The sequence below is a fragment of the Morus notabilis genome, unplaced genomic scaffold (assembly GCF_000414095.1).
Source record: "Morus notabilis unplaced genomic scaffold, ASM41409v2 Scaffold1175, whole genome shotgun sequence".
Taxonomy (NCBI): Eukaryota; Viridiplantae; Streptophyta; class Magnoliopsida; order Rosales; family Moraceae; genus Morus; species Morus notabilis.
In genome coordinates this window covers 6,843-32,395 of record NW_010365976.1, presented here as the reverse complement: position 1 = coordinate 32,395, position 25,553 = coordinate 6,843, and the positions used below count along the sequence as shown (strand labels likewise).

General features: G+C 29.9%; 2 protein-coding genes and 1 non-coding gene across 4 annotated transcripts; 2 read left to right on the top strand and 1 right to left on the bottom strand.

Moving 5' to 3' along the window:
• The first annotated feature begins 500 nt into the window (after positions 1 to 500).
• LOC21392770 (probable WRKY transcription factor 49) lies at positions 501 to 3,078 on the top strand. Of its 2 annotated transcripts, XM_024172829.1 has the most exons (4): positions 501 to 742; positions 806 to 884; positions 1,000 to 1,143; positions 2,460 to 3,078. In XM_024172829.1, exons 1-4 carry the CDS (start codon positions 577 to 579, stop codon positions 2,956 to 2,958), a joined length of 888 nt encoding a protein of 295 aa, XP_024028597.1. In that variant the 5' UTR covers positions 501 to 576; the 3' UTR covers positions 2,959 to 3,078. The 2 variants fall into 2 exon arrangements, with proteins under 2 accessions (XP_024028597.1, XP_010107303.1); XM_010109001.2 differs by having other exon boundaries at positions 501 to 884.
• Positions 3,079 to 20,275: 17,197 nt separating this feature from the next.
• Positions 20,276 to 23,463, top strand: LOC21392769. Its single transcript, XM_010109000.2, has 9 exons — positions 20,276 to 20,401; positions 21,185 to 21,274; positions 21,399 to 21,464; positions 21,605 to 21,702; positions 22,001 to 22,038; positions 22,135 to 22,222; positions 22,358 to 22,705; positions 22,826 to 22,891; positions 23,052 to 23,463. Exons 2-9 carry the CDS (start codon positions 21,214 to 21,216, stop codon positions 23,205 to 23,207), a joined length of 921 nt encoding a protein of 306 aa, XP_010107302.1. The 5' UTR covers positions 20,276 to 20,401; positions 21,185 to 21,213; the 3' UTR covers positions 23,208 to 23,463.
• Positions 23,464 to 24,817: 1,354 nt separating this feature from the next.
• On the bottom strand, positions 24,818 to 24,892 carry TRNAE-UUC. The gene has a single exon. It is a non-coding gene; the product is annotated as a tRNA-Glu (tRNA).
• Between the last annotated feature and the right edge of the window lie 661 nt (positions 24,893 to 25,553).

Below are 25,553 nucleotides of genomic sequence, written 5' to 3'. Positions count from 1 at the left end.
TTTATACATTCTTTCAGTAATTCTCTTTTTTTTTTTTTTGAATGTAATCATGCATAGCCCCCTAATTTGCACTAATTATCAATACTCATATAGAAATATTTACATCATCACTTTGGAATATTGCAAAAGGGCAAAAACCCATTAAAGATAAGTGATATGAGGTGGTACCCATTTCCACAGATAGCCAAAAATTACCATTCGGCAAAGCATAGAAGAACTCTTGGCAAAAGTCAAAGCCAAATACATCCAAAACATAAAACCATCACCCTCTTACTCCTCTTACTTTAAAAGTCAAGAGGCAAACACGTAGAGGTGACAACTTCCTCTCTCCTCTCCATCTGCTCCACTCTCTCCCTCTCCTTTGTATTTCATACCCAAAAAAAAACAAAAAACCCAATTATTCTCTTCTTATCATTATCATCATCATCACTACTTAAAATCACATTCTCTCGCTAGCCCTAGTTCTTCTTCCACTAAGCACATAATATTACACAAAAATTTTCTATCTTCTTATCTCTTTCTCTCTCCTAATGCACAAAAACTAGTTTTGTGGTTCTTAATTATCAAAATCGTCTAATGGAGAAAGAAGCAATATTGGAAACTTGGTCATCCGATGGCTTTGAAGAAGAAGAGCTTGTGAGAGAGCTCTTAGATGACGTGTCACCTTTCTTTTTGATGCAACAGGATTCATCAACAGAACACAAGATCACGAGTTATAGTGCTACTACTCGAAATGAAGAAGGTGGTAATAACAATAGTATAAATATTGGTGATATTTACAGGCTTAACCCCAACGTTTATTCAGGGCCAACAATTGAAGATATTGAAAGTGCCTTGTCGTTTACGTCAAGAAAAATCCAACCCCAAGAGATTTCACCTCCTAGGTGTGTACATGTTTAATTTGTGTATATATATTTTGTGTGTTCAACTTTGAATTTTTGGATTTGGGTTTTGTGTGAAATTAATGGATATTTATATATGATTATCATTTTTTGTCAGGATTTCTATATTGGAGAGGGGACTAAGTAAGATTGATAATAAGTATACACTGAAGATAAAGAGCTGTGGAAATGGGATGGCCGATGATGGATATAAATGGAGGAAGTATGGCCAGAAGTCCATCAAGAATAGCCCAAATCCTAGGTATTTACACAAAAATTCTCTTCTTTTTCCTTCTTCAGATTTATATATATATACATGTATATTTTCTTCTTTATATTTCCATTCAAATGAATCAATGTCATCTTCATATATTGAATTTACAAGGCTTTTTTTGTTCTTTTATTTTTATTTTTTATTTTTATATTGAGTAGTAGAGCATGCGCTCTACTTAATTACCTATTCCCTTTTAAAGAAAATTGTAGAGATACCTAAGATGGGTTGCAATAGTCCCACATCAATTGCAGAGAAGTATCTTTAATGCTTTCCGAAATTGAATTTTTTATTTTTTTTTTGTTTGGTTGATAATGAAATACACTTTTTTTTTTAATATTTGACTCTGTGAATTCAGATTCTCTTAAGAGCAATATATTTTGTGTAAAATGGATGGGGGGGCCACACGTGTTTCTGGTGAAAACTATTTGTTTAAAACGGTGTCATAATCAAGTGCTTATTAGAGACCTAAACCAATCAACGTTGAATTAAAGAAGAGGAAAAAAAGGTTTAGTATTCCTAATGCTACTTCCCTCAACCACCAAATTAACTATCTCAACCATATTAAATATTACTCTTTTTAAAAATATTCTTAATTCCCTTCCTAGTTACCTACCTACAAAGTAGTAAGATAATTAGAACTAAGCAAAAAAGATATTATCAGTAATATTAAATTAAACATTGTCATAAAATAATGAATTAATGGAAGATCTTTGATGTGATTGACGAGGTGACGTTTGATCTAATTACACCAAGCCATAAAATAATATAACATCTATTATTTGACTAAAAAAGTTCATTTATCACCCTAGACAATGGATACTTTTTTTTAAGCCAATTTTATTCAAGTATTTCCAAGCCAAAAAATAAAAAGTATATGCCGTGTTTGGAATTGATCCCGTTTTTATTTTTCACATTTTTCGAGAAAGAAAAAATGAAAACGTTTTCAAAACGACGTTTGGCGCAATAAAGACAAAAAATGAACATGAAAATGATTTTTTAGTTTAGTGTAAAATGAGAGAGAAATGAAAAATGACTTTTAGTCATTTTTCATTTTTTGTTTTCATTTTTTTTTCTCTCGAACAGAGAGAGAAAGAGAGACATTATTGGGTTTTTTTATACTGAAAATAATCTCTTGATAAAACTATTAAACGCATTTTCAAAAATGATTTCTGTCTGAGATTGAAAACGTTTTCATTTTCATTTTCATATAAAAAATAAAATTATTTTAGAATGAGTTTTAAACGCACCCATAATACACCATTAACTTTTATTTCTTTTTTTTTCTAATTTTGATGGAAAATTAGGAGCTACTACAGGTGCACAAACCCAAGGTGCAGTGCAAAGAAGCAAGTGGAGAGGTCCAGCGATGACCCAGACACACTCATCATTACGTATGAAGGGCTCCACCTACACTTCACTTACCCATTTTTCATTTTGGGCCAGACCCAAGATGCTAATCTACCAATCAAAAAGCCCAAGAAGAACATCACGGAATCCGAAGCCCAACAAACACAAGAAACCCAAGAAAGCCCACAAATGGTTGATCCAACGGGCCAGGACTCAAGCAGTGATTTCATGGGCTACGGTCTTGAGGAGCAGGCCCAAGAAGAAAGAGGCCCACAAGGGCTACTTCAAGACGTAGTACCATTGATGATTCTGAATCCTTCAAGCAATACGTCGTCGCATTCCTCTTGTTCGTCTTATCGCTCACCTCCAAGTCCAAACTCACCTTCTTCACTTTCCTGGCCTCCAAATCATTACACTCCGTACTATGATATTGGTATAAATTCTAGCATTGGGTGATTTCTTATATTAATGGGTTGAAAACCCAATAATCCTTAGCTAGTGGTTTGTTTTCTATATATATAGATAAATGTAAACTATACAATATTTTATATGTGTAATAATGCTAAGTAATTTTCCTAGCCGAAAAAAAATAATAATTGTTATGAAAAGTAATATTGTTTAATCTCATGTAGATTTTTCTTTGTCATTATGAGGAAGTAAAGACATATTCTAAAATTTAGACCACTTATGTGCTTGTGCATCTGTTTTGAAATGGCTTAGCTAGGCTATAAGAATGTATTTTGTAAAGCTATTACTAATCTCTTGGCCGTTTTTGAAATTGATCTCGTTTTTATTTTTCACGTTTTTTGAGAAAAAAAAAAGAAAACGTTTTTAAAACTGCGTTTGACGCAATAAAGATAAAAAATGAAAATGAAAACGATTTTTTGGTTTAGTGTAAAATAAGAGATAAATGAAAAATAACTTTTAGTCATTTTTCATTTTTTATTTTCGCTTTCTCCTCTCTCGAGCAGAGAGAGAGAAAGAGAGACATTAATGGTTTTTCTTACACTAAAAACATTCTCTTAATAAAACAACTAAACGCAATTTTAAAAATAATTTCTGTCTGAGATTGAAAAAGTTTTCATTTTCATTTTCATACAAAAAATAAAATCATTTTGGAACAAGTTCCAAACGTGCCCTTCTATTTTATCATTTTGGTTTAGTGTAAAATGAGAGAGAAATGAAAAATGACTTTTAGTCGTTTTTCATTTTTTGTTTTAGTTTTCTCCTCTCTCGAGCAGAGAAAAAGAGAGAGAGACATTAATGAGTTTTTTTATACTGAAAATAATCTCTTGATAAAACTACCAAACGCATTTTCAAAAATAATTTATGTTTGAAATTAAAAACGTTTTCATTTTCATTTTCATACAATAAAATAAAATCATTTTGAAACGAGTTCCAAACGCACCCTACAAATCTGAGTCTTAACCTTAGTCCTCTCCATTAACTCGTCTTTAGTTGGAGAAGGAGCTTCTCAGCCATCTTTTAGGCAGCTTCCACTTTGTTAAGTACTTGACTGTTATATCATGAAACGTAGATGATAAAACTGATCAAAAAGTGTCTTCCTTCAGAATCTCCATGATTTTCAAAGAGCATTTTGAGTAGCAACCATGTTTAATCAATTTTCTTCACTTTGATTTATTTATTTTTCCTTGTTATTTTCCTGTCCAACGCCTCTAATGCTCAATACTTAAATAATCCAAAGCCAAATATGAGGAGGAGAAGTACCATACCTAATTATTACCTATTATTTTGCACAACTCGTTGAAATATGAAATGAGTAAATGCAGTGACTTCTGCTGCTAGCTTTGATCATTTCTATTTATAATGTCAGGTTCACCATATTTATTGTATTGTACCGAATAGTTTTATATTGTATAATTTTTATATAATACATCGTTTGATTTGCATCGTATTTAATAATTAAATTACATTATACTATGCTTACCACCGTATTCTATTTGTGTATTAATAATTAGTTTGTAATAAGATAAAATGCTTAATCTAAACCCATATGGACTCTAGTCTTGATCCGAACCAAACATTAGATGGGGCAAAGGAAAAGATAGAATTATTCAAGAGAAAATTACATATTATATTTTCTTAAGTACTCAACTTACTAAAAGTACCTCTTTAAAAAACTCTATCCCTTGACTAGTTCTAATTTAAAAGGTAGAAACATATGTGCTAGTGTTAACGGGTAGAAATAAAATGGGATCCATTTCAAGGGATATTTTTAAAAATTTCCTATTATTTAAAGGGATTTTTATCTTATTAATTTGTAAAAAAGATAAAATTTAGGCCTAATCCAAATCCATCTGGTCTCTAGTCTCGATCCAAACCAAACATTGGAGGGGCCTAGGGAAAAGGTAGAATTATTCAAAGGGGTTTTTTTTTTGCAAAAAAAAAAAAAAATTAAATAATAGGTCACATTGCAATTTTTTATTAAAAAAAAGAAATTTGGGGTCAAAAAATAGTTTTAAAAAGTTTAGGAGTTGATTATAATTTTGAAAAACTTGGGGGCTCAAATTATAATTTTAAAAAAGTTAGGGATCAAAACAATTTTAAAATTTAAGAGATCAAAATATAATTTATAAAAACTTAAGGATCAAAACATAGTTTTTAAAATGTTGAGGGGTCATAAGATAATTTTTAAAAGCTACTAAAAATTTAATTTTTAAAAAGTTCAAGCAATCAAAATATAATTTGTAACAAATATAAAAGCAGCATCACCCTGATCCAAACATTAGTCTCAAAACGCATCCCTGAGTCTCGATATTTGTAAAATACTTTATACGTGACAATAACTATAATCTCAATTCTTGTATACTAATTAATGTGACATGTGAGTTGTTATTTTTTTATTAGTATATGTAAACTTTTTTATTAATTGACGTGACAATACTTTAAAACCTCACTAATGTATACTCAAACCATGATTTTTTTATTCTGACATTTGAAATTTAATTTTTTGTGAGAAAAATGTTGTTTCAATTTTTTTATGAGAAAAACCACTACAGCAGAATCAATGATTTGAGTTTAAATATATGAAAAAAGAGACTTTCTCTGTGTTTCCTCCTTTTTGAAAACACCGATATTTTTTACTTTTTATCCGTTAAATTTGTATTAAAATTTATCTGTTATGATTACTTTTTCAATCTGATGTGATTTTAATCAAATTTAACGATTAAAAATACCAAAAAACACTGATATTTAAAAATAAAAAACACTAGAGAAACTTCCTATAAAACAAACAAACGGGCTCTAAATAACATTAGTTTAACACTAATTCATATCGGTCAATAACCATCAAGCCAATCAATCAATCATGGATTGATTATTTTTTTAAATGCCATTATTAAAGTTCATTTTCACACATATTCAAAATCCGAAAGCATGTCATTCTTCATTATTACAAAATAATAATAAAAATAAAAATTGCTAAACCTTCGATAATTGCTTAGTCCAATTATGGTGCATTTTTTTTAAATCATTATGTGCAGTGAAATGCTTTAGACCACATATCTTATTTTGGCATTGGATCAAAGCAAACAAACATGGTTTTTCATTTTTTTTTCCCTCATTTTGCTAAGAAGAAAAACGAACAAACAGTTGAGACAACATAATTCTGCTCAAATTGGTTTCTGTCCATGAAATGTCATCTAGATATCATAATTATAGTACCTCACTTTTTTTTTATGGGCCCAAACGATTGTAGCTCCCTTTGTTCAGGAAAAAAAAAAAGAAAAAAATAAAGTAGCGGTTGTAACGAGTTCTTATCCCAATTATATGTACAAGTTTGCAGTAAATGGATTTAGCGATTTTGGCAACAAGGAATGATTCAATATCAATATTCAATATTATAACTTGCATTGAATTGTATTTTCTATCATGATACATTGAATCAGGGTAAAAGATGGACCACTGAAGATGGGACTGCAGATCATAGGCTATATCTATATCATCACCATATAAAACCAAATATTATGTATGCATATGAAAAACGAGGAATATATGTAAATATATATTTAAATACTATATTTTATTATATATATATATATATATAAGTGGGTTTTACTTGAAAGCATTCCTCATTTATTTCAAATTAACTGAATTGTATATAAAGTAGGAAAGATACTGTGATATTATTTTTCCATTGAACTTTGGCCTTAATGATTTTTTTTTTTTTTTTTTTTTTTTGCTTAATTGCTTCTTGGTGGTGGCTGATGCAAAATAAATTCACTATGGAGTAGTAAAAGTGCCTTTTCTTGTAGTGTTGGTAAAGGTTTCACTTGAATATTTGAACTAATATGGTACATTTTTTAACATCGAATTACATTAAAATGATATTTGAATGGAAAAAAAATACAAATTCAATAGAAAACCTAATGAAGATATAATATGGTCTAGAATGTACAGAACTTATTGGGTATTTTTTTTTTATTTTTTTTACGTATCTCTACCAAAGATTTCTCCATCTATTTACTCTGCCCCTAGATGCTGTACCTTTATTTTCATTATATTGGTATTATACGTTCCTTCTTCTTCTTCTTCTTTTTTTTTTTTTTTGATGAAAGGGCTGGTATTATACGTTTTGAGTGTATAATTGGTTAAAATAGTGACATAATAAATAACATGCAAATATATTACAACCTGACTTAAATATTAAGGTATCTCTTTTTTTTTTCGTATTAAAGTGCTATGAATTTTTTTGTTTTTTTTGTTTTTAAAGAAGATAAAAAAAAAAAAGAGTAGTTTAATTGAGCACTCAAAGTTGCTTTTTTTCTTTTTTCCCCTACTTATTTGGACTAATACCGGAGTCTTTACCAAGCATCTTTGTGAATGTGGATCTATATGAATGAATAATGGTTCTGATTTTGGGATTTGTTCCTTTCTTGTCGTTACAATAGAAGTGGCTGAATGCTACCCACGTGCTCTTTTTGTCGCTTAATATGAACTTTATATATATATATATGAATGTAATTGTGATGTTTAGCCATGCGACCAACTGGCCTACACAACCGTCTACTTTACGTTGGACCTTTCTAATTATTAAGGTTTTATTGTGTTGTGCCTCCTATTTTGAGTGTCAAATGCATTATCTATCTATAATCTATATCTATAATCTAAGCTATATCTATAACTTATATGCAAGTGGGAATAGTTTTTTACTTCAACCATGGATTGAACAAATCCAATGGTTCAAATCTACTCTCTTTTCACTTAATTTATGTGCCTCGTTCATTTCACCGATTTGAGTTTTTAATTCTGAGTTTCTATAATTAAAAAGCTCTCAGAAAATGTTACATCTCACATTTTCTGCTACAGTTAAAAACTTTCAGAAAATATCACATTTCAGCTCGAATTAAAAACTCAAATTCGCTAAGCGAACGAGACCCTAATGATTCATGTTTACTCCGCATGGCTTAATCATTCTCTCACAACCCACATATCAATTTGTACATTTTTCAATCAACTCACACATAAATTTTAACTTCTTAATAATGCCTAAGCTTCTTCATAATGCCTCTGTATGTTGCGGAACTCCCTTTTTTATTCTTTTCCTTTTCTTTTACTTTTCATAAGAAGAATTATTTGGATAAAACAATTCTTTGTATTTATTCATTATTGATTGTACCAATAACCTCATATAATATTGTGTTATCCTTTGGATTATACTTATATATTTTCTTTGTATTATTATTATCTTTTTTTTATTTTTTATTTTTATTTTTTGCATTTCTTATGTCGTGTCTTTATTCCAGCAGACTATTAATTATGTGTGTGTAAATATACCAGCCGCGTAAACAACACTATTGCTCATTTTGTTGCAGTGAATGCTGGCTCTAAATTTATTTTCATCTTTTAAATTAATGTTGAGGCCATTCCCTTTTGTATTGGCACTCTTCTTTTGTATGGATTCTGTTTAGTTGCATTTTATAAAAGTTTTTATATCTTCTTATCACATAAAAAATGCTTCACATAATGAAGTTCTTGTCAAAAAGAAAAAAAAAACAAAAAAAGAAAAATTGTTATCAAGGAATTATAAGAATTATAACAAAGATGATAAGATTTTGTTGTGCAATAGGAGTGCCACATGATTGTGTAAGAAAAATTTGTGGTTTGTCTAAAAGTTCTTGCGATGCAATAATCAATGTGAGACTCCGAATAAAAGATAATTATATGTGTATAAGTTTTTATCCAATCCCTGCATAAACACGCTCATATTACCTGTATAAAGGTCTAGAGAAACATTTTTTTTTTATCATTATTAATAATATAATTGTTCAAGTATAAAATTATTGTTGGCTCACCTCCTAATAGCTTAAGTTTTTGGGATGGATTGATAAATTAACATGATATCAGAGCGGGAGATTCTGAGTTCAAACTCCCATAATTACACTCTTTATCATCATTTAAATTGTCATCATGTGTTGGGGCTTTAATATAACTCGGGCTTAAATATTCACGTGTTGGACTTTCCAATTAATTTACCTATACGATTGTCCATTGCCCAGCCCGCACGTGAGGAGGAGTGTTAAAATATTAAATTATTGTTGGCCCACTTTATAACAATACATATTGCAACACTAATCAACACACATATTGCAACACACATATTGCAACACTCATACTACAATATGATGGGTCATAATTTCTTTTTTTTTTTCTTTTGTTTATTTTTGTCACATGATAGTTTTCTTCAACCGATTGTATACATACCGTGACATGATAGTAGTGCTCAATGATTAAACTATATTCAGTTCTTCCGAGTCTGCTAAGAAAATGAGAAAATATGATACAATGACTAATAGATAAACTACATTGGACTCTTGCGTTGTGGGACTGCAAATTATTAAGCTTTAAACAATAATGGAGGCTAGTGGCTGCTTGGAAAGCCTAGTGAACAATATATATATATATATATCTATCTTGCTTTTGATCTTGCTCAGCACCATTATTGAAGGTCTATGGCATGGTAGATGTCCAAATCCTTTCGAGAACCCAAATGGGGATTGTAATCAAAATCAATATTCTCCAGCAAGAAACGATGAATGATTCGACAGTGTTAGCCCTTTTAATTTGGTGGGGTTTTTCTTTGGCTGCCATCACTTTTCAGAAGTGTTTTCTTTCACGTATTATTCTCTATAAAGCAAATTCCACCATTAATCTTGAAATAATAATGCTGGTTTTATTGACGGTTTAAAGGAATATTGGTCAGATTCTCTACGATCACATTCTAAAAAGTTGCGGCTCTGTACAGGATTATGCCACCACTTGTCCAACAAAATTGTGTTTGGTTATTACAATGCGCTTGATCAACGATTCCCATTAGACCCAACCCTTCAAATTTGGGTGCTTCTAGTTCTCTTAACCACAAAGATTTGTGAACTAAATAATTGGTACTTGTCCTCTATTGGTAGTTATTTTTCTATGTCAATGATTTAATAATAATGTTAAGTCTTTGTTTAATCAAGGAAAAGGTTTAGTACTTTAGTAAAAGATCTAAACGTGCTCATACACTTGTACTATACTAATTAAACAAGTCCGCATATATATATATATATATATATATATTTGACATTTTGAAAGAACCAATCCCCTAACAACATAACAATGAAAACCAGCTGGACTTGAATATTTTATACTCATGCAAAAGGCAAAATCACGTGTTCAAGTCTTTTTCCTTTTTCCTGTGATTGCAGTGAAATATCTTGAAGACTTTTTGAGAGAGAGAGAATTTGTGAGCAATCGACAGGCAGCATCAATATCCTTACAAAGTATTAGGATTTTGGCTTTGTTTGGTAAGAGGGAAAACCAAGAATGTTGTAATTATGTGTGTGCTGGAATAAGGCTATTGGTGTATTACTACTTCATTTCCATCTTATGTGGACATCATAATGAGACAAAGAAAAACCTACTCATAAATCAGATACTAACAATATATTCAATCCAATGAAAAATTTTCTAGTTTTATCATCCTCATTATGCACTTTGAGCTAAAAACATCACTATAGTTAGTCTTGCTTTTTATCCTCAAAATCTAGTAACATATAATTAATCTGATGTTAACACTAATGGTATTTGGTTTCAGTCACTATTATGGATTAATCTCTTTGAACAAGGCAGGAATATACCACCAAAGTACAAACAAAACTGAGGTCAAAAGTGAAACCCCACTAACCTTGCGCGCTAATTCTTTTTTTTTTTTTAATATACATAAGTTTCAGTGAATGATGATTACATATTATAAAAATAAATGCATATCTTAAATTACTGTTGTGTTTTATTTGACTTAATAATAAATTGATCAACCAGTTAACCTTAAGCATTAACTGAAGATATTATTATGAGCTCTCTAAATTTGATGCTTATTAATTGGTTTCATTTTTTTTTATCAACTACTTAACTCATTATAATCATCTTATTCATGTCCAATGATTAAAATAACAATACTCATCAATAAAGAAATATTGAAGTAATTATTAAATCACACTTTATTTTAAGATTTAGCGAAGGACATTGCAAAATTTTTGGACCATTATAGCCCCGTTCATTTCACCTATTCGAATTTAGAATTTGAGTTTTGTTACAGTAAAAAGCTCTAAAAAATAGTCACATATAACTTTTTGCTACAGTAAAAAGTTCTCACATAAAGTCACATCTCAACTCGAATTAAAAACTCGAATCAGGAAACTAAACGGGTTCTATGTATACCATAATCATTTCAGAACCGAAAAGGCAGGTGAATTGATTATTACTTTTTTGTTTTGAAAATGATAGTTGCATTCCAAATCAGACTAATATAAACAGTAATAATTGAACTTAATAATAAAAAACATCCTGATAGCTGGGTTTTTCTTTTATTTTTTTTTCTTTTTGGGCGTACCCTAATAAAGAATTCTCCTAAGCCTTTCATCCTAACGAAAAGAAATCATAGAATATTTTTGCCTTTGAAATGGAACTTGGCCAGATCTTTGACAATTTCACAGCTCTCCGTTGCTGTAGCTTTCCTTCATAACAACTTTACCTACCGCCAGTGCAAAAGGCCCAAATGACAAATAATACAAAAACAACTATATACTAAAATAGCAGCAATAAGAACACACAAACGGTCACACTCATGGCCAGCCCAGGTAAGTATAATAGAAATAATTGAAGGAAAGAGTCAGAAGTGGTCCTTTCACAAGACCAAGTTGATCCGAAGCAAACCCACCGCCACTGCCTTGTGTTTTTTTTCTTTTCTTTTCTCAAAGTTTTTCTTAAGACGTACTTACCGATAGGGTCAATTTCTGACCTTCAAATTATATTAAAATCACATCGGATTAAAAAAATACAAAATAAACAGTTTTTGATATAGATTTGATAACTGTAACTGAAAACAATGATGTTTTCAATAATTCATTTTTTCAGACGTTATTAAAAAAACTCCTTTTTTTTTTCTTTTTCAATTATGTGATTATCAAACATATATTTTAAGGAAATGGTGAATGTGAAAGAATGATTAAACAAATGGGTCTCCCAATTTTCCCTTTCAAACCCCCTTTTCATCCAATAATTTGTAGTCTTCCCAAGCCTTTGTGATCTATTTCCACCAATCATTTTGTCACACTGCATTAAACAATCCAAAGTATTGAGTCACGGTGTATAATGTTAGGTTGGTCGCTTTCACTTAAATTAGTGGCAGCACAAGCTTCAAGTATATGCCGTTTTATTATAATTATATATTGCATGTATTACACGCACAAACACATTATATTATTCAAAGTAATTAAAAACTACCCCAATGCCGTAGGTGTTTAATATTTGTCATGCATTATGTGTTATGTGATGGTAAGTAACACAAGAAATAAAAAAAAACCCAAAATTAACTAATCTAGAACATAATTAATGACTCTATTTGAAGATCAATAGCAAGAGGAAGCCACTAATTATGTACACATGATGTCAACATAATGATGAGGAGCAAGATATAACTAATGAGGATTTTAAAATATGTTTTTATGTATAAAATGATATAAGATCTATTTAAATTGAATAACTATTAGGATTTAGGTTTGCTTTAATTGCTTTGGGATTTTTTATTTTTATTTTTATTTTTTGAATAGAATTGTTTTAGAATTTGTGTCTATAAATAGGTCTCTTCATGTTCATTATTTTCATACTAAATTAATAATATTGAATATTCATATTTTTCTATCTAAATTCTGACTTCTCTCCTTCTCCCTTCTCTCTAATTCATCTTATCTTTCCATAAATAAATAAATAAATAAAAAATCCTCTTATTTTTCTCTTTATTCACATCGCTTTCCTAACTGTTCTACATCACCTAATAGTCATGATGAAACCTTTTCTATTAAAATAATCAGGAATTGGAAATATGTGTTTATGTATATAAAATTATACAAGATTTATCTGATAAATCTTATATAATTCAAGGTATCATGACAAATTAAGCTTTAAGCTCCGTTTAATTTTCATGCAAGGTTGGATTACATTGGTTAGGATTAATATTCGTCAAAATTATAACTCGTTTTAGTTAGTTTTTATCAATATTTATTTTCTACTGTCATTTTATAAAGTCAATTTTTATCATCATTTATTTTCAAGCGAGAACTCATAATGTATATTTTTTTTGAAGCATAATATTTATCTAATGAAATGGTATTATAAGACACGTTTAATCTGTTTGCTCATTTATGAAGGATGAAGCTGAAGATAGACATACAAATATGTATTTGTTTATTCATGTACTGTTCACGAATTTAATTTATGTATTGTTTCCATACTATTAATTTCTTTTGTACATAGTTATACTTAACATTGTAAATTTTAGATTTTTATCGTTGCAAATGTATGATGATTATGGACATTCTTATATTATTTTACGTAGAATAAATTGCAATTGCAAATATATAATTTATTAAATTTGTTATTACAGAATTTGTGTAATTATTTACTATGAATTTTAATATATTGTAGTTAACTACATATAGATAATTTAGGCAAATAAAGATTCAGCTTCTTTTTATTACTAAAATAATTTCACATTGTAATTAACAGATGGATAAGAATGAAATAACAAAAAAATGACCACAAAAAGAACACATAATAGACGCAATTATAAATAATTCTTACTTATAGCCATATTTTTAAATTTTCACATTAACAGAAAATATGAGATTAAAACGCTATAATGTTACAGAAGAAGAAAAGAGAGAAATTGCATAATTTTCAAATTAGTTATTAAAAGTCGAAAATGGTACCACGAAGGAATAAGAGATTTAGAAAATGAAGATGCCACTTGGATAAAAGTACTAGAAAAATACATAGTACATTATCGACAAAATCCAATTGAAAAAATCTCAACATTAATATATAATGATTTCAACTATTTTTTTAACAACATTGAATTTTTAAAACAACGAGCAATAATAACTCCAAAAAATAAAATAACTGATGATAAATAAAAGTCAACATTAATATATAATGATGACAATTTCATGTTAAAATCTGCTATGCAATGACAATAAATAAAAGTCAAGGCCAATCTTTGAATAAAATTGGATTATATTTAGAGAAGGAAATTTTTACTCATGGGCAATTACATGTCGCTTTATCTAGAGCAACAACCCCAAAAGGATTACACTTATTAATTCATGATTTAATTAATAAATATCCAAACCACATAAAAAATATTGTGTACAAATAAATTTTACACAATATCATATAAGAATATAGAATATCACATAAAAATATACATATTATTCCTTATTTTATACTATTAAAATGCTCTATTACCAATATCTTAGAGACATGTCCAATAAAATTATTCATTGACATGCTAAATAATTATTTATCATTTTTTACAACTATACAAAATGACAACGCCAATTTGCGCACTAAAATCAAATGAAGTATATGGGACGATCAGAGCAAGAATTTACATATTCTGAACAAACAATGATTTTGTCACAAAACGTTTGATAAGCCTTGACTGTATTTTAGTTGATGAAGAGGTAACAACCTTTTAAACACTATATTACATTATATTTTACCTAATATTGCATATTATAAACTAACTAACAATTTAATCTTTTTAATTTGTAGCATGTAGCAATCCAAGAATCAATCCGAGCACGTGACTTAGATACCATTTCTCAAAAAATTTAGCTAGGCAACATATATGACATCAGTAATTTTTTTGTAGCTCAAAACAAGCCAACATACAAAGTTGTACCACACAGTTTAATACTTTAATTTGCACGTGCAACATCTTTCGACCTTGTTACAGAAGAAACACCACCCATTTCTTTCCATAGATTTTACTTCACTAAATTTGATCAGCTACAACAAAGAATCCACAACACTGAGATTTTAACTACTAATATGAATTACTTATTTCAATAAACTAAAATTGTTATTAATTTATTAATATGTATTTATAACACTTTCTATCTACTTGACACTGGATATTATTGGAGTTTTGAAAAGCGTCCAAGCAATAAAATAAACAAATATCAGCAATAGATCAACAACACGCAAACCATAATGATACAAAACATAAGGTAAATAAAGTTTACATAGATTTTATCATAATCATATTAAAAACTATCGAATAAAAGTACAAAATTTTATCACTATTTCATTCCTTCTTTTTATTCTACTTTTGCAACAGAAATGAACAATTACAAGTTATCTTATGGGGACACCAAAACATATCAATTTGATGAGAATGTTCTGAAATTAATTAAAGGACCAGTTGTAGCAGTTTTTACAGTAATATTAGTGAAACAATAGCTAGGTATTTTCCCAACACTTTATCATAATAATTACACATATAAACACAACACCTAGATCAAAATACTAATTAATTTACTATTAATATCTCAAGCAATCCTTATGTTTCAAGTATCGCAGCAACAATTTTCTACATCGACCCAGATATACCAGAGACAAAAACATTGAAGATAAGAAAAAACCTATTCTACCGCATATTTAAAAATTTTAATCACCTTTTCATCTAATTATTGTTACTTTTACATACACAGATTTTCCCACCAAAGTCAAGAGATTGAATTCCTACCAACATCAACAACACGAATGCAATCAATTGAAGAACAAAAAGCAGAAAACAAAAAGACAATCAATGAGCTAAAAACATTAGATCCAGAAAGCAATTTGGTTAATATTATTAACTTTTTTCTTCCTTTTTCTTCTTAATGTCACTATTCAAGCTAATAAGTTTTCTTTATTTATTCAGGGTGCAAAATTCACAATAAGAGGTACAATAACTGTATTTTCAACAAATTAAGATTGGTATTATGATTCTTACCCCAGATATTATCGACAGTAAAAGTAAACATGGATCGGTTGGTGGTGTGATAGTCATGGCCTCAATAATTATAATAGATAAATTACTACATTAATCAACTCCCAACATATCTATTATAGGTACAAATTAAATGTACAAATTGAAGATGATACTGGAGACATGGACATCACCATATTTGGCAAAGTAGCACAAACATTAATAAAAAGAATCATGCTTTACATTAACAATTTATGAAGGCTTCACTGATCCATTTGTAATTCCATCAGTCATTACTCAGTTGAGAGGACAAACAAAAATCTTTCAAGTTTATTTTCAACAAAAAGGCGCACAAATGAGTACAATTGTTTCAAAAATATTTGAAGATATCCAGCCTACAATACCACCAAGACAAATATCAGCTGTGACATCAGAAGATCCATAAACACCAGACCCAAAAAAATCAACCACAAGGTAAGACATATTTACTAATTTATATCAATTATATATAAAAAACAATATTTATTATTTTAAATACATATCTAAATTTTTTTTACCATTTTAGCTTTCAATCAAAGGCAACAAATATCTAATATCTAACACCACCATTACAAATATCAGCTCCCACCACAATAGATCCACAAAAACCAAACCCAAAAAAATCAAGCACAAGGTAAGACATATTTACTAATTCTAATCATTTATCAATAAATAACAATATTTACATCTTTAAATACATATCTAAACAATTTTCTATTATTTCAGTTCTCAATCAAAGGCAATAGAACAATCCAGAAAACCCCCAAGGACTTGGTAATATAATTACTTCTAAATCGTTTAATTTACAATAAAGATAAATAAAAATTTTGAACTTCTTTAATTATTTTTATTATTATTTTTTAATTTATATTTTACAATTAAGAAGAACATAAGAAAGAAGCAAAACAACAATAATATTACATTGTAAGAAACTTTGAAGTAGTATATGATTTGTATATATATGTATGTGAACATATATATAAATTAATCATATATTATAAAAATCTCTAATTTTTTATATAATATAACAGTATTGCTCGCAGTAATGTGCGGTTCACAGCTAGTATATATCTAGAATACAGCGTTTAGGAAGAATAAATCCCATTATATTTCATTTTCTTCCAGTCACTTGCCAGGTCATGTTTATTAATAAAATGCTCCCCAAATTCTAATACCTCCAAAAAGGAAAAATGCATAGAAAAGTGGATTTGATATCAGAGATATGAATAATAAAAATTAGATACCACTCAATTATGAAGGTATGAATTCAGAAACGGATCTGGATGTATTATAATCAGTTCAATCACATACTGAAGTAGAAACCTATCCACTACTGTACTTGTAATAACATAATAATAGAAAAGGTATTTGATGCTTTTTGGCAACTAAAAATTGCACCACAAAAACAAGGATAGGAGATATTTTTATTAATTTTATTTTGTACCCCAGAAGAGAACTTGCTGTAGTCTATGCGTGTAACACATATAATGGTTGCGTTCTCTTTAAGTTAGGCTCACAAGTTGTGGAACATGGAAAATGCTTCTCAAATCTCAAATCATTGAGAACAATAATGAATGTTGATCCATGTTTTTTTTATATTAGAAAAATAAATTATTAATAGATAAAAGAAGCCAATCCCTGTTGTCAAAGTCAGCAGTAAAAGGCTCTCAATTATGGGCAATGGGTTTTTTTTTGTTTTGTTTTTGTTTTTGTTTTAATTGTATGATTAGTTTAGTGGGAGAAAAAATTTGGGGCTTCTATTTTTTCTACTCTTTTTTTTTTTATTTTGTGGTTGAGCAAAATATATCTAGGTTTTATTTGATATTTCTATTTTTTTTTATTTCTTGATTAGATTCAATCTTGGCCTCTGTCACCCACCCATTGTCTATTAATAATACCATAACAGAAAATGTCTATGAATAAGATCAATACCAAATGACTGATTTTTTTCCTTTTTTTGACAATCAAATTGCTGATTTTTGTTCTCTTAGACCAAAAAAGAAAAAAATGCTGATTTTTGTTTTGTAGCAAGGAAACACAATTATGCAAGTAGGCTTTCATGTTTGATACGCCTCTAGAATTGTCTAGATGACTAATATTTATATACGTGCACACATACTCAAAGACTTTTTGCTTGAAAGAACATATTTAAAGCTTTTCACGAAAGAAAAAAAAAAAAAAAACATATTCAACCAGTTCATCTCCATTTCAACTTGGCACTTCTTCCGGAGTTTCAATTTATTGAGAAATTGAGTTAACATCAAAACAATTTATGAAGTGAACACAAATTTGTTTTGCAAAAAATTGTTCACATATAATATATATATATATATATAATGACTTAAGTAATAAAACATTGTTATTGATCTGACATCTATAATTAGTGCTGAAATTTTGGGTCGGCGGGCCTGTTTGAAGCCCGAATTTTTCAGGCTCGATAGGCAGGGATCCATGGCCGCCCATTCATGCACAAATCAGGCTCAGGCTCGAGTTCGGGCTGCCTGAGAAACAATCACATGGTAGAAACCCGCTGCCAAATTGCTGCTCCCGATCGTCGATTGCCGATTTTTTTATTTTTTAGTTTATTTTTCCCCTCCGGCCTGAATTCCAGCCCGAATGCCCGACTTGCCCAAAGCCTGATCAATGGCTAGTTTTTTTTTTTTTTTTTTTTTTTTTTTTTTTCAAATTTAGCGCCCGCCCTTACCCGCCGCCTGAAAGCCCGACCTCCAACGACTCTTTTTTTGACCGTTGCCCGATTTTCAACCTGAACTTAACCCTCCGATTCTAAATTTAAAAATTAATATACAAAATTAATTTTGAAATTGTGTTAATAATGTGTGTTGATTTTAGTTTTTATATATTTTTAATACAAAATAACTTAATAATTATTTATATACAAATACAATTAATAAATAATAATATATTATATATAATATATATAGAATATTATAAAAATTAAAAAATATAATAAAAAATATTTTTTTTTCGGGCGGGCTCGGGTTGCCCGACCGGGCTCGACCAAGCACGTCCAAGGGTCTTCTCGGGCTCTGGAGGGTGGCCTGAATTTTTTGGGCGAGCGGGTTCGGGTGTCAAACACAAATTCAGTTTTTTCGGACAGTCACGACTCACGGGCGGCCCGTTCAAAGTTCCAGCACTATCTACAATAAGTAGTTAACTATTTTAAGGATAATTTTGTGATAAGTATCCATCTATTGATTACTCCAAAAGTATGTATGTTAATTAACTTAGGGTCTGTTTAGTTCGCTTATTCGAGTTTTTAATTCTAGTTGAGATGTGATTTTATATGAGAACTTTTTACTGTAGCAAAAAAATTAGATGTGACTGTTTCTGAGAGTTTTTTACTGTAAGAAAATTCGAATCGGTGAAATAAACGGGACATTAATCTCATGATAAGACGAACAAGCGTGTTTAGAGACTTTTAACCAATGATTCCACCAATTCATCTCATCTCCATTTCAAATAAAAGGAATATTTCTATGATTTTCTTAAAAAGAAAACCCTCATAAATATTATGTAAAACGTTATTGTTCAGAAAGTGGCCACTATTTAGATAAAATACATACACTATACGTGGAAGAAGCCCTTGAAAAGAAAAATGATATTAACATTTTCCATTAAAGTTTGACACATATGAATTGGGGTTTAAATCCTACCAAGACAAATAGATATTGCTTTTTAAAATATAAAAAATATTACACAGACTCGATATTGTTAAAGCACCTCTTATTAAGAAAAAAGAATAATATTACGATAGTATTGAGCACCACTTACTAATAACATGTGATTTTTGTAATATAAAATTTATAAATAAAATTTATTTTTATTAATAATAGTGCTTAACACTGATAAAGTCACACTGAGCATTAAAAAATAGTTTTGAGTATTTTTCATTTTAGAGTTCGTCAAAAATTCAGGGCATGTTTAGTTCGTTGATTCGAGTTTTTAATTCGAATTGAAATGTGACTTTATGTGAGAGTTTTTTACTGTAACAAAAAATTAGATGTGATTATTTATGAGAATTTTTTACTGTAGAAAAACTCGAATAGCGAAATAAACGGATGTGATTGGCTGATGACGTGGAGCTAGCCGGCAAAATACAACAGTTGGCTTCAACTGAAGGGCAATTTCGGTACATTGGAATATGAATGCTAATACTAGGAAATTTCTGGACTGATGCAGGTCCAGAAAGTACAACCACTACTCGGTTTAACTTTCCCACTTACTGTACAGGGAAAAAATGGAAATATTTAAAAATACCAAACATGATTAACATGGCTCAATTATTTTAATGGCCCCAAAAAAAAAATAAATAGAAAAACAAATTTGATTAATAAAAAAATAGATAAACTCAAGGTGGTGAAGCAACGGCTTGCCTATTTAAACCCACCTCTCCCTCTGTTCTTCCTCCTTCCCCCTTCAAACTTCTTTCCTTGCAAGTAACAAACTTTCCCCAAAACCTCTCTCTTTCTCTTTCTCTCTCTAGATTCATTGTTTCTTTTTTTTCTTTTTTGCCCATTTGAATCTCTGGTGAGTTTAAAGTTTTTCTGATTTCAGTACTTTCTCTTTAATTGTCTCCACATTTCTCTCCTCTCTTCCATTACACGTCTTCTCTTTCTTCTCTATCCTTATTCTAATGACACTCTGAAAAGCTCTCTCTATCTATTAGTTCTCATGTCAAAACGTTGTTTTTATTTCATACTGAATTTCTGGGCCTTTTCTTTTCTTTTCTTCTCTATATAACAATCTAATGGGTTTCCTCTTTAGTTTGAGTTGGCAACTTCGTTCCTTGTCCTGTATTTGTTTCCTAAAAGTGATAATACAAATACATAACTTTGCTCAATTAACTTTTTCTTTATATTTTTGGTTGCTTTTTTTTTTTTTTTTTTACGTAAATAATATTAATCCAATGGAGCTTTTGGGCTTTTTCTTAAAAAAAATAAAAAATAAAAAATAAAAAATGGGGGGATTCATGTTCTGAGTTTTGAACCTCAAAAAGAATCATTGGACCAGTTTCAATGAATACTAGGGGTTGTGGATTGTCCATTCAGAAACATATTACGCAAATCCTTATCCCTCATACATGGAAAAGATGAAATCAGACCTCATATTGTCCACCATTATGGACCCTTTATTCTTTTTTAGTGCTTTTCTGAGTCAAATAGGAGTCTAATAAGGCCATATGAGAGCATATTTAGTTGGGAATCAAAATTCATATTTCTATATAAAGCTTGAGTTGGTAAGTAATTCATTGATTATTTCATGGTTGAGCCCTTTTTATTCACAATACACTTTTTTTGGTTTTTTTTGAAGGACTTTTTTTTTTTTTCTGATCAAGAAAAATGGAATTTGAGGACCGCTACCTTCAGGTTCAGAGGCCAAAATATGACTGCCTTCTCTTTGGTAAGCCTGGCTTCTTCGTTGACAACATGATTGTTAGCGTCAATTTTTATATTTTACATCACATAAAGGAATGATGCTGACCACTTTTATTTTTTATTTTTATTTTATTGTTTACAAATTGCAGATTTAGATGATACTCTTTACCCCCTTTGCTCTGGCCTTGCCACATCATGCCGCAATAATATAGAAGGTAATTCTATTTCATTATTATACGTATTCTGAATTGATAAACTAACAAATAAGATAATCTTTGATTACAACTTCTAATGTCATATTTTAGTCTTGTTACGCATCGTGACATTTATGGTGATTGTGACCTTTCTTTGACAGATTATATGGTTGAGAAGCTTGGGCTAGAGAAGAGTAAGATTGCCCAATTGGGTAACTTGCTTTACAAAAATTACGGCACCACAATGGCTGGTCTAAGGGTATGTGTCTGTTTGATTTTTTTGTTATTTTAAATTTTATCCCTCTTTCAATTCGTTTCTTTGTCCTTTGTTTATTAAGGTCATATTCATTTAATCGATTTGAATTTTATTATAATAAAAAATTCTCAGAAATAATCACATCTAACTTTTTAACTGTAAAAAAAAATTCTCGTATAAAATTATATTTTAATTCAAATTAAAAACTCAGGACGCTGAATTAAATAGGAAAGAAGAAGGGGTTATCATTGATACTAAAAAAAAAAAAAACCTTTGTTTTGTTGGGGTTTTCGTTTTGCAGGCAATTGGGTATGACTTTGACTATGATGAATATCACAGGTGAGAGAACACTATTCTATTCCTTTTGTTTATTTATTTATATGAATTAATTTAATAAAAGATTATTAATTCACCTTTCATTTTCATGTGCAACAGTTTTGTTCATGGGAGATTACCTTATGACAACCTCAAACCCGATCCTGTTTTGAGGCATCTTTTGCTCAGCCTGCCTTACCGCAGGATTGTAAGCATCTCATTCTCAACCACAAAAATAAATAAATAAATAATAAAAATAAAAATTCCAATGGCATCCTAATTTATTAAACTGTCTTCTCATGATATTCTCTATCTTTTTTTTATTTTTATTTTATGCAATTAGATATTCACAAACGCAGACAGAGTCCACGCGGCCGAATCACTGAGAAGGCTTGGCCTAGAAGACTGCTTTGAAGGAATTATATGCTTTGAGATTCTGAATCCCACCCACAAGAGTGCTCCTTCTGATGATGAGGATGACATTGAGTTTGTGAGATTAGACCACAACTCTGCTGATCATAACAATTATCCCACCACAACCACTGGTACCTCTGCTATTTTTGACATCATTGGCCATTTTGCTCAACCTAACCCCGTCTCGGCATTGCCAAAGACACCGATCGTGTGCAAACCGTCGGAGTCTGCCATCGAACGCGCTCTCAAGATCGCCAAAGTCAATCCTCAGAGAACAGTAAGATGATAAAACATAATATTTTTACGTCACTATCACAAATTATGCGACAACACTCCAAATTTTTAGTGTGCCTACTAAATTTAAATTTTGTGGTTCTAATTTTTTATGTATCATCAGTTGTTTTTTGACGATAGCGTCCGTAACATCCAAGCCGGGAAACGAGTAGGCCTCTACACAGTGCTGGTAAGAAAATCCCCCTAATTCTTTTTGTACCACAAAAATAAGATTAGAAAAATATGTTACTATTGATAATAAAATTAGTAATGTTAAAATGGGAATGGAACTAAGGGATAATATTCTAGTAGTCTAATGTACAATTTTGTTTTGACATGAAATGGGCCAGGTTGGCACTTCACAAAGAATCAAAGGTGCTGATTATGCATTGGAGAGCATCCACAACATAAGGGAAGCACTGCCAGAGCTTTGGAATGTTGAGAATAAATCAGAAGTGGGTTACTCTGGCAAGGTTGCTGTGGAGATCACATCAGTCACTGCTTAGATCAGACTAGATCTTTGCCACCACCAATAAAAAAAAAAAAAAAAAATCTTAATGTTTCCGAATTTAAAAAAAAAAGAAAAAAAAATTATCAATTATGTCACTGTGCAGATGTAAGTTGATGTTTTTGTATTGGTCCTATTAGTAAATCTATAATAAAAACAAAATATAAAAAATAAAAAAAAGGATCTTCTTTAGTGTTTTTTTTTTGTTTTGTTTTTTGGAATGCCAACCATTTCCCTGCTTCTGGGGTGCTTTATCATTGGATTCATAATGCAATTTGGCATTATAAATCGCCAAAAATAAATAAAATAAATTCCCATTATTAATTTTGGAATTTGGAAGGTCATGCTAAGCACGCCATATCAAAAATAATGCAAGGTAAGGTGTCACCGTGACCCTTCCTATGAAAGGGATTTGAACGAATATAATTGATGGGATTATATTTTAATATTATATTTCAGATCAATGAGTTATTTTAATACTTATGCATGAGGAAAATGTGGCCTCACAAGAATTGTTTAATCAGACTTGTAAACGTAAGATTACAGGACTTATAGAAGAATAATGTATTTTTTTGGTCTTAAGCATACGATAACAATTCCATTATTTGATGAAAACGGATGGGTCCATACCCCATATCAGGTTGCACATAACTTAAATGTCATTTCCCAAAAAAAAAAATAGATAAAAGAGAAATATCAATATCATTCTATCTGTTACTCTTTTTATCACTTTTTATTTTTATTATTTAATTTGTAAAATGCATTAATATAATATATTATTATTTAAATAAAAATGAGATTCACGAATCAAATAGTAAATACAGAAATTGATAAAAAAGTGATAAAAAAAATAATACTAATATTTCTCTGAATAAAATACCATACGGCTGCATTTATTATAGTTGTTTTTTTGAAAGGACGTTTTGTAGTAATTTGTTTCTCCTGCAGAGAGGACGGAAAGAAAGTACATGTAACTTGGCTGCAAACTAATACTAGCAAAGAAACATTCCTGGCAAAAAGAAAAAAAAAAGAAAAAAAAAAGAACTCTAACTGACTTAAGAAACCATGGATTATTAGATTTTTTTTTTTTTTTGGGTTGGAAAAATTGTAGTTTATTAGCTAGTTGGAATTCACAATTGGTCTTTTGACACCTTTTATGCTAAATAAAGTGTAAGTTGCCCTAATATAACATGTTTAGACTCACATTACAACTTGTTACCCCAAATGTTTTTTCTTCTACTTTGAAAAGTTAGTGATGTTACTTCTACACTTTTAAGCCCCACATCCAGATCGATACAATGTTTTTAGAGGATAAGTTGTAAATATGATCAAACATATATACATTTAAAAAAAAAAAAAAAAGATCAAACATATAAAAATTGCAAACCATGAGCTTTTCATGGCCAATAATATCACGGCTTAGAGTTGTACAAATAATATCATGGTTAAGAATGTCTCTTTTAGTTTTTAATCTTTAATTCTCACCTCTGATGAGTAACGATGGCATTTGCGGATTTGCCGAATTAAATACTACTTAAACATAGAACAGAAAGTCCTTAACAATAATTGTATAATAAAAAATAGAATGGAATAAGGGGGAAAAATGAATTCCATTGCCGGGATTTGAACCCGGGTCGCCTGGGTGAAAGCCAGGTATCCTAAACCGGACTAGACGACAATGGAATGCTGTCAAATCTGTGGATAATTATTTGATTACGTGATTAAGATCATTCATTAAACTTCAATGCACTGGCACTGCTTTTAAAGGGCAGATATGGGTCAACATACAGAGCCCATACACTACATGGGCTATGGGCCCCTTTCCCACGATTAGGCCCGAAATTTAAATATTACATGCAGTAACGGGTGGTTGGTGAGCTGAAAGCCATTGCAATTATTGCGAATAAGTACCATTCGGTAGATAAAAGGATAATCACAAATACGTTTTTAAAAGAGCAACCGTTAAGATTTTTATTTTTTATTTTAAATTTATAATTTTTTTAGTTAAATAATTATACTAATAAAAATGTATTTATTAAGAATAAGGTATAAAAGTCTAGATTCATATATTTTTAAAGATAAATTCTCTATTTTTTTTTTAAATAACTATTGCCTATACCATTAGTGGTTTGGAATTGTTGTGTTTTTAAGAGAATCACTACTTTTAAGCAAAATAAAGTAGAAGTATAGTTGTTTGTTGAATTTCGACGGACTAAGGCGACAAGTAATATGGTAGTAGTTGTCTTTCAAGAGAAGTAGTTGTTTCGAGTAGGAAAAGTTGAATTTCGACAGACAAGGCGACAACTATTTTGAGAGAAGATGATTTGGAGTGTTGAAGGGATTT